The 19,894-nt window shown below is 37.9% G+C and overlaps 1 protein-coding gene across 3 annotated transcripts in view; it reads left to right on the top strand.

Annotated features, from left to right (window-relative positions):
* clip2 (CAP-GLY domain containing linker protein 2) overlaps positions 1-19,894 on the top strand; it is a 63,241-nt gene that overhangs the window by 20,845 nt on the left and 22,502 nt on the right. For all 3 annotated transcript variants that reach the window (XM_067437789.1, XM_067437788.1, XM_067437790.1), the window contains exons 3-4: positions 3,286-3,800; positions 13,190-13,314. In XM_067437789.1, coding sequence (XP_067293890.1) covers positions 3,286-3,800; positions 13,190-13,314 — 640 coding nt within the window. The remainder of the gene's footprint in view (positions 1-3,285; positions 3,801-13,189; positions 13,315-19,894) is intronic.

Below are 19,894 nucleotides of genomic sequence, written 5' to 3'. Positions count from 1 at the left end.
TATTATAATAGTACCTCAATTAGATCCTTTCTTATCCTCGTTTTGCCTGACCCCCGCCATGACACAAACTTAATTTTAAAATAAAATTTCGAATGAAACGTCAGAGATTTGTTCCTCAATTAAAAGTCCATTCCACTAGAAAAACTTTACAAAGACAATAAAAGTAATCCATTTGAATCAAAACTTCTGAAGTGACACCCACTATATTTGACGAACAGATTGAATTCAAGCTTTTATTCACAGAATAATAAAGATCATCAGCACAAATAGAGCACATCAGTTATGGTAAATGTAAGATCAAACATGCTTGAAGAACCAATGAAGTTTGTTATTATGCATTAAGCAAGTATATTTGAGCTGCCACTGACCACTAGTTTTTGTATTCTAGCCTGTTTTTTTGCCAAAGAGAACATTTGTTTATATATTTCCATTACAGCTGAAGTTTACACATCTGCCACTGTGTGGTAAACTACTGACCTCAATTATATTTGAATAACGTCCAAAATGATCCAAGTAGACAGTCTGTCACCTATTAGGAGGAAAACCAGCCCAGTATTGTTATTTGCCATTTCTAAATAATAGCAGATTAAACCAGGATGTTTTTTGAATGATAAGGAGTCCTGAATATTTTTTTACAGAATATTTTTACAGAAAATTATAGAATATTATTAAAATCAGAGTTCTTTACCCACCATGTTAATGTCAAAGAACATGGTGCAGCAATTGAGACAAAAGCGCCCATTATCCCCTTCCCCCATCACCAATACCACCCCACACACATACACTGAGGTATAAAAGACTGACTGAACACATGGTAAATGAGCCGTGGCTCACACATCATCACTATATTCTTTAAGCAGGAATTGGGTTAGTGACATGTGTCAAAAGCAGCACATGTGCAAGGCATCCAGGTTCATAAACTATTTCACTGCAAATCCCACTGACCCAGATTCGTTCATAAATTAGAGTGCTGCTCAGCCTTGCATGAAGTCTGCAGTGACATCCAGACATGAGCGAAATAATGCAAGCTCTCATTTGATGCTATAAATTAAACAAGCTGTGTAACAAGTGTTGACAACATATGTTGTGAAATACTGACAACACTGTAAATTCTCAAAATGGATGTTTACACTTATACTTTCCCAAATAAACATCCTTGTTCCTTCTGAAAAGTCACATTACAGAAGTAAATGCATTGTGAAATGTGAATCATGTTGACATTAAAGTTTACGTTTTTGCTGACACTTTATTTTAGGGTTCAGTTCTTGCTTTGAACTAGTTGCTTATTAGCATTCATATTACTAGGATATTGGCTTAGTACTTATAAAGCACAATATTAATGCTTTATTCTGCATGGCCATATTCCACATCCCGTAATCCTACCCATACATACCACTACCTTACTAACTATTAACAAGCAAGCAGTAATTAGGATTTTATTGAGGCAAAAGTCATAGTTAATAGTGAATGTGTTCCCCATACTAAAGTGTTTTTAGATTTTTTTTATAATAGCTTTTAAGATTTTCACTGAATATTGTATCACAGGGTTTGAAATCTTTGAGGTCCCTTACAAAAAAGTGCTGTGACAGTGCTACAAAATATCCCATTTTTCACTGAAAGAATTGAAATCAATGTTGGAAATTGTTAAAATTGATAATAATAAATGTTTCTTGAGCACCAAATCAGCATTTTATATCTGAAGGATTGTGTGCCACTGAAGACTGGAGCAATGATGTTTAACATTCAGCTTTGCAGTCACAGGAATAAAAAACATTTTCAAATTACAGAAAAGATTTATTTTAAATTGTAATATTTCACATTATTACTTTTACTGTATGTTTTATCAAATGAATGCAGCTTTAGGGAGAATTGGAGACTCCTTTCAAAAGCATAAACATATTTTACCAACCTCAAACTTTTGAGCTGTAGTGTACATCAGGAATGCTTTCTAGAAAAGCTAATTGAAATGTCTGGTAGGGACACAACTAACACATCACTGTGTTGCTATCTTGTGTGTAAATTATGTCTAGCCTAATGCTTTTACAAAGGAAGCCTATGGGGCAAGCAGTTTCACAAGAATAAACATTAAATTATACACTGTTACAGTAATATATCAAATGAACTGGAGATACAGAAACATAATACACAAGAAGGCAAGAAATGTACTGTTTATATGGCCCAAACTCCACCCACAGTAGTTACCTTGGTATCGCAAGTAGAAGTTCATCCACCTACAGCAACAGTCCAGCATCTAGAATGGTTTTTAGACCGCTTCAATCTCAAAATAAGCCCAAATTTATTTATTTATTTTTTGTATGGTAGAAAGAATAGAAATACTTCAAGTTTAAGCATTAAAGAACCCTCCAGAAGGCCTCACCACATAGACCTCCATTGTAAGTCCATTAGTGAAATGAGTAAAATTAACTAACAAAGTCAAAGGCATGTCTTTGGTAACTGAAAGGGAGCGTAACTAGGTGCGTTTACATGGAGCACTGTAATCGGTTTAAAAGTCCAATCCGAATGAAAAGGCTCCATATAAACACCTCAATCGGAATAAAAATGTCCTAACCGAATGAAATTGTAATCGTTTTGAGAGGGGTGGGATAAACCTTTTCATGAACCGATCAAACGAAAAATGTAACCATGTAAATGACCTGACCCGATTACTTTTCAGTGTGCGTCTTTATATGACGTGATACACAGCGCGCGCCTTCACCACTGAACGCGCCACGCTCACACGCAGGCTATAATGTTGAGAGAAAAGTAGATTTTTCTGAGGGGTAAACTTTTTAATTCGTAAGAAGTTATGAAGATAATGTTGGCATAATGACACAGACATAGCCTGGCTACATCCTCTCATCTTGACAGCGTTTGTGCAGGCACTTTTTACTTCAACTGTGCCTGACAGAAGAATAATTTTTTTCTGCGATGATTAACACTTTACAACAAATACATTGCGTTTATAAAACCGTATAAGTCCTGCTGGCCGTTGAGAGTTGCTTTGGCATCCGTGAACACATTCCAGCTGCTGGAGAGGACAGCGTCGACATTTCTGATGCGGCAGAAAAACTGCTCTGTGGTGATTGCGATTGAAGGTCAGCACATGTAAACCCCAGGTCGGTTTAGATAACGTCTCATGTAAACAGTCCACTAAATCTTTCAATCGGAATTATTTTAATCAGAATGACAAAAAAGTGTGCATGTAAACGTGGCTACTGATTATGTTGATTTGAAGCTCAGCTTTATTGAATGTAGAAAATTCCTAATTTTTTCTGTTATCCACAGGCTGCCCCTACAAGCAGATGCCTCCCACCCCCAGCAGCAACGCCTCAGACAAATCCAGCTCCAAGGCCTCTGAGGTGGGGGACGAGGTGGCCGGGGACTTTGTGGTCGGTGAACGTGTCTGGGTCAATGGAGTCAAGCCAGGAGTCATCGCCTATCTTGGAGAGACCCAGTTTTCCCCGGGACAGTGGGCTGGAGTGGTGCTGAATGATCTGGTTGGAAAAAATGACGGCTCTGTCAATGGAGTGCGTTACTTTGAGTGCCAGCCTTTGCAGGGTATCTTCACCAGGCCTTCCAAGCTCATGCGGCAACCCGTCGGGGATGGGGGTGATGAGCAGCAGAACGCACAGCTGCAGGGTGGCGCGGGGGCATCCGGTCAGCGTGTAGTCATGCCGCTCAGAGAAGGCATGCTCAACAGCTCCGTCAAAACCGGCAACGAATCAGGATCCAACATGTCTGACAGTGGATCTGTGAAGAAAGGGGGAGAGAAGGACCTCAAGGTCGGAGATCGAGTGCTTGTGAGTGTTGGAAGTTTTTCAGTTAGTATAATTAAAGACTATTCATTTAGGGTTTGGGTTATCTGTGTGCTCTTTGGAGTTTTTTTTAGGGTAAACTGGTTCCACAAGCAGATTTTTGCTTGTGTTCAAGTTGGTCGGGTGAATTCACCTTGATAACCAGAAAGCTGATTGATTTAAAAAGGGACTTCTGTGTCAGCTGTGATTTAAACATTGCTACACTATTGGTAATAATTAATAGGATCTTTTTTTCCCCCACAAAAATTAATTGCAATATTGTTAATGTGACCGTACTCTAGAAGTACTATTTAGAAGAAGTCCCACCTTCTAAATAAAATGGCCATCATCAATTGGTAAAGTCATCGCAACATTGCATTGGTTTGTTTGCTTGACCAGTGTGTTGTTGTGATTGGTCAACTGCTTTAAGCGTGTTTCAGAAATGTCAGATGGTGATGTATTTGTTTCCGGAAGAAACCTAGACTATACAATCAATGTGCTTCAGGGAGTTCAGAAACAGTGCACACTGACATAGAGAATAACTCCCTTTAGAGTGACTTTGTAACTTTGACGACCTTTTTCATGCTCAGACAGCAACAATACAGACTAAAGGAAGCTGAAAATGTAACAAAGCATATTAGGACCCCTTTAATTATGATAGTATAGTCATCTTAATCATCTTAATGGATGATGGAAACTGACCAATAAGAGGACACTTGTACTCCCATGTGACTTAGACACATTTTGGTACGCTTTGAAATGTTGCCTTGTGAAAGCAAACTGAACTCAATGCAACATTGTAACAAATTAAGTACCTGTTTCCATTGTTTTTTTTGTGTTTTTTTTTTAAATCTATAGGTGTGAAAATGCCCTTAAAGATCCTGGCATTCATTTAGTACATACACCACAAACAAATTCAGTCATCTTTCCTTCCATTGGTCCACTGACTGTTTCCATTCCAGTGAGTTTTAATGTGAAAACGTTCAAATTGTGTGCTGAATCTGCTGATGCATAATGTACTGCCATAGGATAAATCTTGTTTCCTGTGTGGGTTGCATTTTTGTTGTCTGTCTTGCAAATATTGGTTCGATCCAGCCTCATGGAACCAATGACATGGATGTTGATGCCTGTAAATGACTTCCATGCAAATCTTGCAATTTATGTAGAATCTGACGGAATCCCTTTTATTGGGGAAAACCTCTGTTTAAAATATTAAATAAATCATGATTTTCAAAATTGTATACTATTAGACTGACTACTGGACTGCTGTGGCTATTAAAATGCTCCATCCTGGTGATGTGTTTTCTGTACAGACCTTTGCGATCACAGCTACAGTCCAATGCAATGTTTTTTAACCATTTTTATTTGCTTGCTGGTGCATTTAAGTATGGTATTATCAAATTCAGATTTGTCTGTCCCTAAATGTCATGTATAAAGCGCTCTATTGTTCCGATCTGGCTGTGAAAGACTGATATGTGGCTTTCCTTGTGTTAGATTCCTCATGTTAAGTAACAGATGCTGCCCAATAGCTGTCTGCTTGAGTATACAGATGATTGGCTATGGGTCAAATTGCTTTCCATTTAGTATAGCACAGTCCAAAAGCTTTTCAGGCAGTCAATATTCTTAATCAGATGGGATTACTGCTCCATAAACCATCAACCATTGATCTCAGCCATCTACTTGTCTGCCTGCTTCAATTCCGACTGACACCTGATTGGTTTGTTCAGTGATGAATACATCAGGGAGGATTCCCACTTAGACACAGATAGACATCAGTGTCACACTTTTAATCTCCCAGAGGCTGCTTTTTATTAAAACCGATTTAAATTTGACAATGTTTATTGTGTGAAAATGATTTATCTCCGTTTAATTTTTTTGCATAAATTATTACTTTCCACTGGGGCTAATTTAGTGTAACTGCCTTTTTGTTGAGCTAAGCGAAGTCGAAGTTATTGAGTGGAATTCAAGCAGCTACAGATGATGTTGACAGAACATAGGATACATTTAATCTAGTATATTAGTGTTGTTGAGCTCAAACTTCAAATCCTGCTGGATAAACCTGTAGAACTGTGCACAAAAAATGTGGTATGTTGTGTGAAATATAGATTTAACACACTCGTATCTGTTAAGTTGAGTCACAGTGTACAATATAACTGAACTGCTTTAGATAGATGTCAGTTCCCTGTTGTTTCCCACTACGACTGGTATCTTATTACCATGACTGTGCTTTAATGCGTGAAGGACCTCTCAAAGACAGTGCTTTTCCATTGTTTGCTCTCCCAAGACTTCCAAATGCACATGTGTGAAAACGATGCTCATGTATCAGCACTATGTAAGCCAGACCAGGACTCAACCGACCACCTTCACATTACCTTGTAGCACTTTCACTTTGTAGATCCAGCAGGGCTAAACATGTCCCAGTCCACACCAAATGGTGCTCTCAAAATGCTCAACTTTCAGCAATAAAAACAATTCAATAATTATCCTTTTTATCTGCACTTATTCAGAATTCTGTATCTGCAATAGTGTTTAACTTACTAGTGAGCACTTGTTTTTATTCATACAGGAAGCACTTTTCCTGGTAGATAGCATCTGTTTGGTCTAGACAATGTCTTATGTGAAGCTAAAGCATTTTTTAGTCCCTCTAGATAATAACCGCAGAAAAATGCCTTCAAGTTGAAATGTATTAAAAATTAATCTCATCTACTTATATGCATAGGAGCTTTTGCACCGGAGGAACCTTTTCATAGTACCTGGAACTATTAGGTGAAGTTAGTGAAATACCCGGATTTTTGCGTGTTTGCACCGCAGGAACAAGGAACGATTTTAGTTTTAAGAACTCCTTTAATGGGAACTAATTTAGCTCCTACTTCAGAGCAGTAGGGTCTAATGCTGCCTTCACATGCTCTCGGAATTGGTAAAAATTGGGCATGAACACCCTCCCATTTTGAAACTTGAATGCAATGATCTCGTAATCATGACTTCAGAAGTCGGAATGATCAAATTTCCAATAGCACGTGAAGGCAGCATAGCCCATCACAAAAGGAACTACCAATGACGCAAGTGAATGCTAATTGGCGCAACACACGCAATACACCTGCACCCGCTATTTTTTAAAAAGCCACTTACACACGCATACATTTAACTGGATCTCTTTTGTAGTTTTAAATGCTCGGACGAACAGTCACAAAATACCACCTACTCCCTGCCTACTATTTACTAAACAGGACAAATTAGCGTGAGCGCAATCCCATAAAAACATTGATGAGAGTGGAAAGGTCTGCGTGTGATCTACTGACGACATGCAAATGAAAACACAGACACAGCCGGCTAATTTCCATAAAGACCAACACAATCTACAGCACAAAAGAGCACCATCAAGCATCTGGTTTAAGACATCGTTTTTTGGGGCGGTAAATAATGGCACAAATACCAATAGCGCAAACCTTAGTAAATATCCTTATGTGATTAATTTAAATACTCGTCTCCCATAATATATTTTGCATCTGAAAGGGAAACTTCTACAAATGCATATGCAAAAGGTCAGCTGCAAAAATAATTTTCACTGTGTGTCTTTGGTATATATTGTCTTTTTTTTTATGCCAAAAGAAAGTTTGCGCTGGCGCAAGCTTTTAGTAAATATGTCCCTTAATGCGTAACAAATTAAAAAATAAAACTCTTGAAAGGAAAGAGTTGACTCGCATCAACACGTTTGTTAAGTTGCTATCTCTCCTACATCCCTTCTAAGGTTAGTAGCCTTTAAACCTGGAACATGTCCTTTTTGGACAAAAAAAGAGGTATGAGGTATGGTATAAAAATTTGATTTTTATTTCAGTAGTACATTAACAGTCATACAGCGTTATATTTGTCGAATGATGTTGAGGGATTCTTCACGCTGGTGTTATTGAGCAGACTTCTGAATGTGTCTTAGTCAGGTCAGACAGTCCATCAAAAGAACTGTAAGGTGGATCTCTGCCAAATTGAAGCTTATGCTGACTGATCGTGGATCTGCAGTGTTGTGAGTTGAGAGGGGAGACTTTCTGAGTCAGCTTTCTCCACTCCTCACCGCTCATCTCTGTGCTGTGCTTGTGTATTCTGCTGAGTTCCTAGTTCTTCTAACACCCAGAAGGTCTATTAGACAATAGCTGCTCAAAGGCGTATTGTTTTAAGTGACTTAAAAGCTTTTGCCAAACATGTATCTGACATATGTTTTTACCCTCATAAATTGCTGCTGTTTTGGTTTGATACGTCAACTGTTCCTATGTGAAAAACAGCAGTGAGATGACATGGTAAAGTAAATATTGCACATCTGGAACGTTCCCTCAGGAATGTTTGTGTTATCACCTTATCCACGCTCAAGCGTACTGTGGCTCATCTGCCACGTCAGTTGCACAAACACAGACTCGCTCACTGGCGGGAGAATGTGATGTGTCTGTCTGAATATATATTCTCTTCCGGATGCTCTCCTTTCTAATGCCAAGCCGCAGATGTCTCAGGAGCAGAATGTCTCACGGTGCTCAAAACACCACTTGATGAAACTGTGAAAACGTAAACGGCTCTACTTATTTTCTCAAGTTTTGTTGATGCCATGTGATCTGTGTATTTTAGAAGAATGATGATGTCCCACAAACTGACTGCAGGAAAAAAAGGATTTCTGCTTTTCACATGAACAAATGCAGATGTGGATGCATTTGTTGGGCTCTCATGTAGGTATAGGGATTTTAGCATAGTTTTAAGCATAGTTTTAGCATAGTTTTTTCATTTAGTTTTAACTAGAGTACTTTTTACGGAAATAATACTTGAATGTAATATTTTTGTACGCTTTCCCACATGCTATATTTACAGTGAATGTAGTGTTATAGTTTAAATATTAAATTAAATTAGCTTAGATTAATTAAGCCCCTTTCACACTGCACGTCAGACCCTTGATATTCCCGGAACATTGCCGGGTCGCCTTCTGTGTGAAAGCAACCACGTCCCGGAATTGATTACCGAATTGAACCCGGGTCGGGGACCTAGTCACTTTGCGGGGTTCGACCCGGGACGAGCGCTGTGTGAACAAATGCCAAAACTAATGCCGCAACGTGTACGTAGTTATCGTGGGACTCCTAGAGCTTGTTTTTTCAATAATACAACCCTGCAGTGCCAGAAGAGCTAGTCAGTGTTTTAAACGCAGAGAGTGTTCGTATACAAAAGAAACTAAAATTAAACAAGCAGAAATGTGCGCAAACTGGACACAAGTCTAGACCACGGAGCTCCTTACTATCCTCGCTGAAGCGGAGATCGCTCGCCATTATACGTCACATCCGGATGTCACGTGTCAACTCGATCCGGGACCGTTACAGGTGGTGTGTGAAAGCGCACATATTATGGTATTTCGCTGGCAGTGAGAATGGACCAAATCTAGTGGCCCGGGAGCAAATGCCGGGTCGCATTATCCGTGTATTTGCCGGAATCGCAGTGTGAAAGAGGCTCTAGAGTGTTTTTGAGCCACTTAAGTAGGACTTGAGTATAACTTTATGTAATTTCATGAAAACTTCTATTGTTTTTGAAATATGGTTAAAGTTTACTGCCACCTGTACTGCCACGTGTTCATGATTACCTAAAATATACAATATTGAACTTGTATTTTTTTGTATTTAAATATATATTTGTAATGGTGCTATCAATCAATTGACTAATTCATTGCAAAAATTAATCCTGATTACAGTTTTTTTTTTTTTTTTTTACATTTAATGATAGACATTCAGCATTACAGTATAACTGAAAGCTATATCTTCATATAAACCTATTATAATGACCTATTTACCTGTGGCCTTGTGCAGAAATTAAATAAATTTGTCAAACAGTCTGCACTGCATAAATAAAAAATTAGATATAGATAATCCTTATTAAAGCTAAAATGTACTGTTACCTTTGTTGTGGTCTATTAAAGCATTTGCATTAATGAGCGTGATCATATAATGTAATGCTAGCCAAAGGATGACAGAAAAATGGATGCTGCATTCATTTCTTTGAATATTTTTAGCACATTAAATTTAAATGAATCACATGCGTTATCATGCTAATTTTGACAGCAGTAATTTGTACTGATTATACATTTAAAATATATTAAGTTTAATGTAATATTGAGTAAAACACTACAGTTAAAATTATAATCAAGGTCTTTAGGATGTTGGAAGTGTATTTTAAAGCACAATTAAAGATGATTAAAACAATGATTTAAATGTACTTTAAAATAACACTTTTAATTTGTGATTGTTACAACTTTTAAAAAAATGTACTGAAGATTGCTCAGTTTAAGTACACTTAAGTTGCCTTTTATTTCATCAATATTATATTATCTTTTTTTTTTAAATATAGTTTTAAGATTTGTAGTACACTACAAGTGCACATTCAATTTTTTTTTACAGAGCTAGGGCTTATGATTTTTGGCACACGCTGTGGAATAACCCGATCCACACTGCAGCTTGTTGTGTGGCCAAGTACCGCCCACTTAGACAAGACGAGACTGAATGACCAAAATGTAAAACAACCAACAGTTAATTTTGGTTTTAACGTGCCATTTAGGGGTAGATTTTGAAATCCATCAAACAACAATAAAGAATGAAGTGTGGGAGGGAAACGCTTAAGTAATGGAATAGTAGTCTCTCCAAACAGTTGTACAAACAGCACTTAAAACATGGCTGAAAATGTATGAAGAACTTTTGTTTCCAGGTGAAATGATAATCTGACCTCCAGTGGTGTGTAGATGCCAGCCAATCATATTGGAACTGCTGAATTTTGTACAACACTTGTACTTCTAGTCTGCAATATGCATCAGGCAGTCCGTGAACAGACTGTGGGCGGAACGTGGGGCGTTCTGTCTGAGCAGAGACTAGGGTTTTCCGCAAACTGACAGTTTTGGCTTTTCCATTTAAGTAGAGACAGATTAAAATGTTAATGTAGACACAACTGTAGGGCACACATGCATGTGTTTATGCATTTATGGTCCACTGTTTTAGTTTGTTTCTAAAGCAATTTGTGCTTTTTATTCCTGACTTTGATAAATTCTTAGTTTTATCCGCTCCTTTATATCCAGCAGTCATTATGTAATGGCTCTAGGATTTTGAATTGGGATGGATGAATGGTTTGCTGCTTTTTTTGTTCTGTTTTGCTGTGTCATATGACTAAGCATCGCTAGAAATACTTTTAGTAGACTGGATGATAAGGAACTGTAAAATAGAACCCTTTGAAGAAATGTGCCTCAAGGTTCTGTACTAGGCCCATTTGAATTCTTCTTTATGATAATTTAATAGTTTATAGTTTATTAATGGATTTGGAGATACTGTTGTAATATTAATCCATGATTTTTATCTATTTACCTAAATTTAGAAAAGGGTTCATCTCACATCCACTCTTAAATATCCCAGTCATATATAATAATGACTGAAATGAGTGAAATAATTTAACAATGTGCTTGTTGTTTGTTTGTCCTGGGGGTGATTACAGAGAGCATTCGCAAATCTCAGATTGTACCTATGAAACAATGAGACTTTGAGAGTCTAATTCAGCGTATGTTCCTTAAAGGAGTAACGTTATGAATGTGACCTGCTTGGAACCAGACCCTTTTCTAATAGTAGGTCTCATCTTCTTCATTGTGGTGGTCACTGTGATTGCGTGTGTACAGTTTGAGAGAGAGAAATTATTTTTACATTAATATGAAAGAATGCTTTTGAAGCACACAAAATGTGTGATATACACTTTCTTGTTACTGAAGGATACAATATGCTTTATGTATAGTTGTGCCATCACTAATGAATAGTCTGTGACCTCCTTTTTTCGCCAGTGCTGGGTTGATGAATGTAGGCCAGTTAAACCAGCCCCAACAGTCATTCCCAGTTACATCTCAGAGCAGAGTTTACTAATCTATTAGAATACACTGACTGATCAATATTTTTAAGTTGTGTGTGTGTGTGTGTGTGTGTGTGTGTGTGTGTGTGTGTGTGTGTGTGTGTGTGTGTGTGTGTGTGTGTGTGTGTGTGTGTGTGTGTGTGTGTGTGTGTGTGTGTGTGTGTGTGTGTGTGTGTGTGTGTGTGTGTGTGTGTGTGTGACATTTCAAGGGGCCACATTTCCAACCCTGTTTTGTTATAGACGGTTTCATTGAACGCACGCGCGTTGTCATTGTTACGTGCCTAACCCGAAGTTAACTTCCGGTCTGTGTTTGTTTATCGGTTTGGCTAGTTGATAGTATGGAGCACTACTCAGTAGAAACACATTTTTGACGTACATTCTTGGATAACATGATATAAATATTAACAGTTAAACAAAGAACATATGACAGCAGCACAAAAACAGTGTGTGTGACTCACCAAAAAGCCTTGAATGCTTCATTAATATCCTAACTGCAAATGAGATCGGTGTCTAATGTAATTTAGACTGTATTTCTAATGTGATTTACTTGTTATTTATTTAGCTTTTTATCATAAATAATCTACTGTAGGTAAAATATTCTGGCTGCGTTTACACTTGGCGTTAACATCAAGCAGATAGGCTCATCAGTCGGATCAGGACAGTGCGTTTACATTTATTCATATCAAGTGGTCTCTCTCCAGGTCGCCATCTGGAGAACTGATCAGAATTATGTTTACCGCAAAATATTAAATTAGGTATGTAAAAGGCCTTTATCACGGAGTGTATAAAACTTGCGCTTTATCCTCTATCAGTGGTAGAGCACGGGATTTGTGTGATGCAGATAGGGTACTTTATCTACAAGTTTAAGTTTCCCAACATTAATCTTATTATGAAACCAAGAAACATGTTATTCAGATGCATTGCATAATTGAAAGGTGGGGGAGTTTCCCCCACTCTATATTGAAGACAGAAATGGGAGATTATTTATAATAAACATGCTGAAACAACATAAACATATACATTAAGATAATGTTGCACAATTATAATTAAAGATGATAACACATAAGAAAGATAGCGCAGCCTCTGTCATTATTGACGTCTACCGGAAGTTAAGTTTGGGCCGCAAAAGCGCGCATGCGCAGTAACGTTTGTTTATGTTGCTGCCGTTGAAACCGTCTATACTCTAACAATTCTGTCATCATTTACTCACCCTCAAGTTGTTCCAAACCTGAACACAAAATATGTTTTGAAGAATATGGATAACCAAACAATTGTTGGGCCCCTTTGACTTCCGCCCAATGCCTATCAACTTTTTGATTACTGACATTGTTTTAAATATCTTATTTTGTGTTTAGAAGAAGAAGTAACTTCATACATGTTTGGAGCAGCTTGAGGGTGAATAAATGATGACAGAACTTTCTTTTTTGGATGAACTATCCCTTTAATTTGTGTCCATGTTGGCTCTGTGTGCCCCCACTGAATCTCCTCTGTTCTCTCCTCAGGTTGGCGGCACTAAGACAGGAGTAGTGCGTTATGTGGGGGAGACTGACTTTGCCAAGGGCGAGTGGTGTGGAGTTGAGCTGGACGAGCCGTTAGGGAAAAACGATGGAGCTGTAGCTGGAACCAGGTACATCATTTGTCTTCCGCCAACATGTCCTGTCTTTAGCAGCACCATTAATTGCCTTAAAAACTAATAGGTCTCATTGTTTAATGCCTATTTTTAAAGAGGTTTGAAGACTATTTAGTATGTTAATATATCTCAGTTCTAGTGTTACCTAGAATGGGAAATCAAATAGACCTGATTTATTTTCTTAAAGCGGTAGTTCACCCAAAAATTATTTAAAGAATTAGATCACTTAAAAGTTAAAATATACAGATATCTTACTCAGCCCCATCTCATCCAATATGTTCATTTCTTTCTTTCTTTAGTCGAAAATAAATTAGTTTTTGAGGAAAACGTTTCCATTTTCTCCAGATGATTTTCAATTGGAACCAACAGGTTGAAGGTTCAAATCAATGCAGTTTCAAAAGGCTGCATTGCTGAATTGTTCACAGTCCAGTCATGGTGAAAACGAGGTGTGTTCGGGCGCATTGTTTGCACGTTGCTATTTTAAGGCAAATGAAAACGACTGTGTCATTGACCAACAAAAACCTGGGGCCGTATTCACAAAACATCTTAAGGCCAGGGCTGGACTGGTAATCTGGCATATCGGGCATTTGCCCAGTGGGCCGACGCACTTTGGGGCCGGTAGTGTTTAAAAAAAATAAAAAAAATTTTTTGCCACTGACAACATGCAGCGACAGCGGCCCATTGGTTTGTCTTCTGAATTGACAAGCCGAAGCGAGAGAGACCTCCCCTCCATATTTGGCGCTTTTTCTATTTATTTATTTATTCATTAGTATTTGAGCGCATGGAACTGCAAAGGTGAATATCCACACAGCGCAGCCGCTGACGAACGTACGCTGCGTTTAAATGCTGCTCTATACGGCACTTTGACTCTGAATTTTGTTTTATACAATCGTGTGATATGGGAACATTACAGGTTCTGTGTTGAATCAGCTGAAAACAGCCGCGAGCATGTATTCATGACGAGGTAAAGTGGAAAACGGCAATGCACACAAACGTTTCACTTTAGCAGAACTACAATTTACCTTGCAGCTACTAACAGCGAAGAAATATGGTGTTTTGGAAGAAACATTTATTAAAAATGTCGCTATATTACTTAAATTAATATTGCAGAATATAAATCACTTTTATAGAGGCTGTTTTTGTATTTTCTACAGGTGTTTACATTTTTTTTAACTTACAAATATAATAGTTTATTATATATGTTTTATATAGTTTTAGAAACCATATAGCCATATAATAACTACCTTGATCTTACATTTACAGGGAGTGCAGAATTATTAGGCAAGTTGTATTTTTGAGGATCAATTTTATTATTGAACAACAACCATGTTCTCAATGAACACAAAAAACTCATTAATATCAAAGCTGAATATTTTTGGAAGTTTTAGTTTTTAGTTTTAGCTATTTTAGGGGGATATCTGTGTGTGCAAGTGACTATTACTGTGCATAATTATTAGGCAACTTAACAAAAAACAAATGTATACCCATTTCAATTATTTATTTTTACCAGTGAAACCAATATAACATCTCAACATTCACAAATATACATTTCTGACATTCAAAAACCAAACAAAAACAAATCAGTGACCAATATAGCCACCTTTCTTTGCAAGGACACTCAAAAGCCTGCCATCCATGGACTCTGTCAGTGTTTTGATCTGTTCACCATCAACATTGTGTGCAGCAGCAACCACAGCCTCCCAGACACTGTTCAGAGAGGTGTACTGTTTTCCCTCCTTGTAAATCGCACATTTGATGATGGACAACAGGTTCTCAATGGGGTCCAGATCAGGTGAACAAGGAGGCCATATCATTAGATTTTCTTCTTTTATACCCTTTCTTGCCAGCCACGCTGTGGAGGACTTGGACGCGTGTGATGGAGCATTGTCCTGCATGAAAATCATGTTTTTCTTGAAGGATGCAGACTTCTTCCTGTACCACTGCTTGAAGAAGGTGTCTTCCAGAAACTGGCAGTAGGACTGGGAGTTGAGCTTGACTCCATCCTCAACCCGAAAAGGCCCCACAAGCTCATCTTTGATGATACCAGCCCAAACCAGTACTCCACCTCCACCTTGCTGGCGTCTGAGTCGGACTGGAGCTCTCTGCCCTTTACCAATCCAGCCACGGGCCCATCCATCTGGCCCATCAAGACTCACTCTCATTTCATCAGTCCATAAAACCTTAGAAAAATCAGTCTTGAGATATTTCTTGGCCCAGTCTTGACGTTTCAGCTTGTGTGTCTTGTTCAGTGGTGGTCGACTTTCTGCCTTTCTTACCTTGGCCATGTCTCTAAGTATTGCACACCTTGTGCTTTTGGGCACTCCAGTGATGTTGCAGCTCTGAAATATGGCCAAACTGGTGGCAAGTGGCATCTTGGCAGCTGCACACTTGACTTTTCTCAGTTCACGGGCAGTTATTTTGCGCCTTGGTTTTTCCACACGCTTCTTGCGACCCTGTTGACTATTTTGAATGAAACGCTTGATTGTTCGATGATCACGCTTCAGAAGCTTGGCTATTTTAAGACTGCTGCATCCCTCTGCAATATATCTCACTATTTTTGACTTTTATGAGCCTGTCAAGTCCTTCTTTTGACCCATTTTGCCAAAGGAAAGGAAGTTGCCTAATAATTATGCACACCTGATATAGGGTGTTGATGTCATTAGACCACACCCCTTCTCATTACAGAGATGCACATCACCTAATATGCTTAATTGGTAGTAGGCTTTCCAGCCTATACAGCTTGGAGTAAGACAACATGCATAACGAGGATGATGTGGTCAAAATACTCATTTGCCTAATAATTCTGCACTCCCTGTAAATGAAACTGGCCTACAGTTAAACTACAGTCTATAAAACAGCTTTAAAGTCTGGATCCCATGAATTAAGGACAAAGCTTTTTTTTCCTCTTTAAAAGTTGTATTAACTTTTTTTAATAGATTTAATGAAATTTAATAGCCTCATAAAAGATAGATATCAGTGTCTTACTTAAATGATGTGTTAACTCTAGAAAAATATGATTGTTCAACCCAAAAATGTGATCGTTTACTCACCCTAATGTCATTCCAAACCTAAATGAATTTATTTCTGTGTAGCATAAAATAAAATAATTTGAGTCTGTTTTTTTGTTCATACAATATTCAAATGGTAGTCTAACCAAAATGGCTTGGTTGCCAACATTCTTCAAAACATCTTATTTTGTGTTTCACAGAAGTCATACAGGTTTGGAATGACACGAGAGTGAGTAAATTATGAGAGCATTTAAAAGAAGTAAATTTACTTTACTGCATCCTAGCTTAAAATCATCAGTGCTTCACTGCCAAGGGCATTGCTGTGTAAAAAAAGAAGAAGCAATATTAAGTTTATCTGAATTTGCAGCAAATTCGATAATATCTATCATTATTTGTCCTTGTCCTAGTTTTATTTATATACTCCAATTTAAGGCCCCAACCCCAGCAAAAACATTCACGGGGAACTCATGGGCCGGATGTGCTGGGTATGCCAGAGCCGAATTTTAGCCCCAGTCCAGCCCTGCTTAAGGCTAAAAGTAGCTCCTAAATTACCAATTTGGGAGAAACTCTTAAAAATAACGGGCGTGTCAGTCCTAATTTTAGGACTCCTACATTTTTGCTCTAAGAGTATTTCACAAAGAATTTTAGCGCTAAAACTACCTCCTAAATCAATGAAACACTAGGAGTAGTCAAGAGTCACTAAGTCACTAACCAAATCACACACGAAAATCCTGATGGCTGTTGCCGCAATCTGCTCAAGACACTATACAACACTGAGAAAATAGTGATATTTAAAGTATCTTTTAATAAAAAAAATTAAAATACTGTCAGATATCCGGTGGTATTGGTTTTTATGAGTTCAACTTACAAATGACTAAATAAAGTAAAACAATATAAGCATATTTGACGTGCTGACCAAAGCGATCGAAGGCTCCGAGCTCTGAATTTAGCCCAAACCCAGAGTTCTGCCCCGTATTGCAGACATGTCAGAGTCTGACAATTAGCTGACATAACATATACTAGTTTAACTAGGGACACTTGGGCCATGTCCACACTAATACGTTTTCATTTGAAAACATATATTTTTCTCTCCGCTTTGGCCTTCCGTCCACACTGAGACAGCGTTTTAAGTCAATGAAAACGTATCGTTTTGAAAACGCTCTCCGAAGCAGATACATTTGAAAACGTCGTCTTCGCGCCGTAGTGTGGACTGTAAGAAACGGAGGCTTTTTAATATGATTACGCATTTTTAGCCATGTGATGCAGTCATATGACCAATTCAGCCAAGATGGTGAACGACATTGTACAGCAGTTGTTTCGTATGCTTTCTGTTTTGACAGCCTTGTTAAATATTAATGTCAGTTTGTACATACTGTTAAAAAACTCTTTTTCTCAACATTGCCGCAAAATTTAAAGAGTAAATAAACGAGTAGCGGAAATGAAGCAAGTCGAAGCGTCGTGGATTTGCTCATGCGCAGTACGGGGATGAAAGTTTTCAGATGTTTCAGTGTAGATGAACATTTTTTGGAAAACGATTGAAAATGATAGTGTGGACGCAGAGCGTTTTTAGACGAAAAATCGAAACGAGAAATCTTTATTTCAATATAACAAGATTCTTATTTTAAACATTTTATTTGATAATAGCAACATGAAACCTGGTTTAACAAAATATTTCTATGATTAAATCACTGACAGAGATCCCTCCCCTATCAGCCAATCACTGTGGTCATAGTTAGCAAGCAGGATGACATCATTCATAGCAACAAGGTCAACCCCGCCTCTGAGCTGAAGACTTCTCTCTGTTCCTTAGTAAAAGTTGCTCTCAGTAGCTTTGTTAATATGTTTTAAGAAAAAACTTGTAACTAAGAACTTTTACTGCCATTTTGGAGAACTCGTAGTGGTAAGATAAAATATTTTGTGAATACACCCCTGTCCAAAGTCAATAGCGCAGTGTGTTTTGTGTAAATGTGCCTATAGGTGGGTGTATGTGTGTAGACTGATTATTACACAGACAGGGCATCAGCGCACAAATGCTTTTTTAAATTTTAAAAATAAAAGGATTCTTCTCTATAGAATCGTTTAATCTTTCTGCTAACAAATTCAGCCATATAAAAAGCAAGCCGGCCATGGTTCAAGTGCACCTGACTTTTAAATGGAAAGGGAGATGAAACTCTGATTGGTTTATTGAACGTTATGCCCAAAACACAGCCATTACTAATTAAGAGAATAGGGACAACTTTTTTGGACCATGCACCAGGCGGCAACCGATTTTCTCATCGTTAAACTAGCAAAAGTGGATTCAGGCACAGCATAAGTACACCTGTGCCATGTGCTTCAGACCATGCTCTTAGATCGTTAAAATAGGGCCTTATATCTCCGACGTGCATTCATCTAACAATGTTTGCTCTCGTATCAACACAACATGTGTGTGCTTGTGAATGCTCTTGCAAGATTAATACTTTGATAAATAAAGTGCTAAGTTATCTTTTATGCGCAAACAAAGCACTTGTGTCTCTTCATTTAATTGAGTTTAAACCTCTGGACTCACATGGATTACTTTAATGATGCCTTTACAATCCTTTCTGGGGCTTGAAAGTTTCATAGCTGCCAATGGAGAGTGCCAATGCACTCAGATTTCATTAAAAAGATCTCAATTAGTGTTCTGAAGATGAACGAAAGTCTTACGGGTTTGGAACAACGTGAGGATAAGTTAATAATGACAGAATTTTTATTTTTGGGTGAACTATCCCTTTAATACATGCATCCCAGTCTTATTCGGTAAATTAGAAGTACACGTTTTTGCTAAAACAGAAAATGTTTCTGATAAATCTGATAAATTCCTCTGCATTCTGATATTTAACAGCCATTGTTCACAATCCAAACAATTCCTGAAGGACAAACTCCCACCCTACATAGTTTTTTAGAGAAATAATGTCACATTATTGAAGTAAAATGGGTTGTGAATACAGTTTTGTGTAGCTTTTAGTATTAAATTACAGGCCAGGTAATCTGCATACTGATTCACATGCTGAGCCAAGGTTAAACCTCTGCTGTCTTTTCACTGAAGAACGGGGATGGTCGAGTGCCAAACAAGAATAAACAGCTTCATGGATTCTCATTACTTGATGACATTTGGCCCAAGACTGGATTTAGTAGATTATGTAGGTTTTTTTTTCTGCAATAAATGATGGCGTGACACAGGCTGGACATCTGCCTGTGTTCAGTTTAGAGAAGAAACTTTTTCTAAGAGACATCATTTATAACAGACCTTTACACTATAATATAAAAGTTTGGGGTTAAAAGAAAGCTCTTATGCTTACTAAGGTTGCATTTATTTGATCAAAAATACAGTAAACTCCTAGACTGGGTAAACCCTGATTGATTTGATTTCGCCCTGCAACTCATGTCTGGAAACCTGTACATTCATTTCTACTGCTTCTGTTACACTTTTGCGGGAACCAATTACAGACTGGCTTATCCACCTGGCATACTATTGGTGGGTTTAACACGAGGACAGATAGAGAAACGATGGATCGTTGCCTGTTGATCACGCCTCTTGTGGCAGAGTC

Source organism: Pseudorasbora parva, chromosome 3 (genome assembly GCF_024679245.1).
Source record: "Pseudorasbora parva isolate DD20220531a chromosome 3, ASM2467924v1, whole genome shotgun sequence".
Classification (NCBI taxonomy): Eukaryota; Metazoa; Chordata; class Actinopteri; order Cypriniformes; family Gobionidae; genus Pseudorasbora; species Pseudorasbora parva.
The sequence above is the reverse complement of the archived record's forward strand: the minus strand, read 5'-3'. Positions and strand labels throughout refer to the sequence as shown.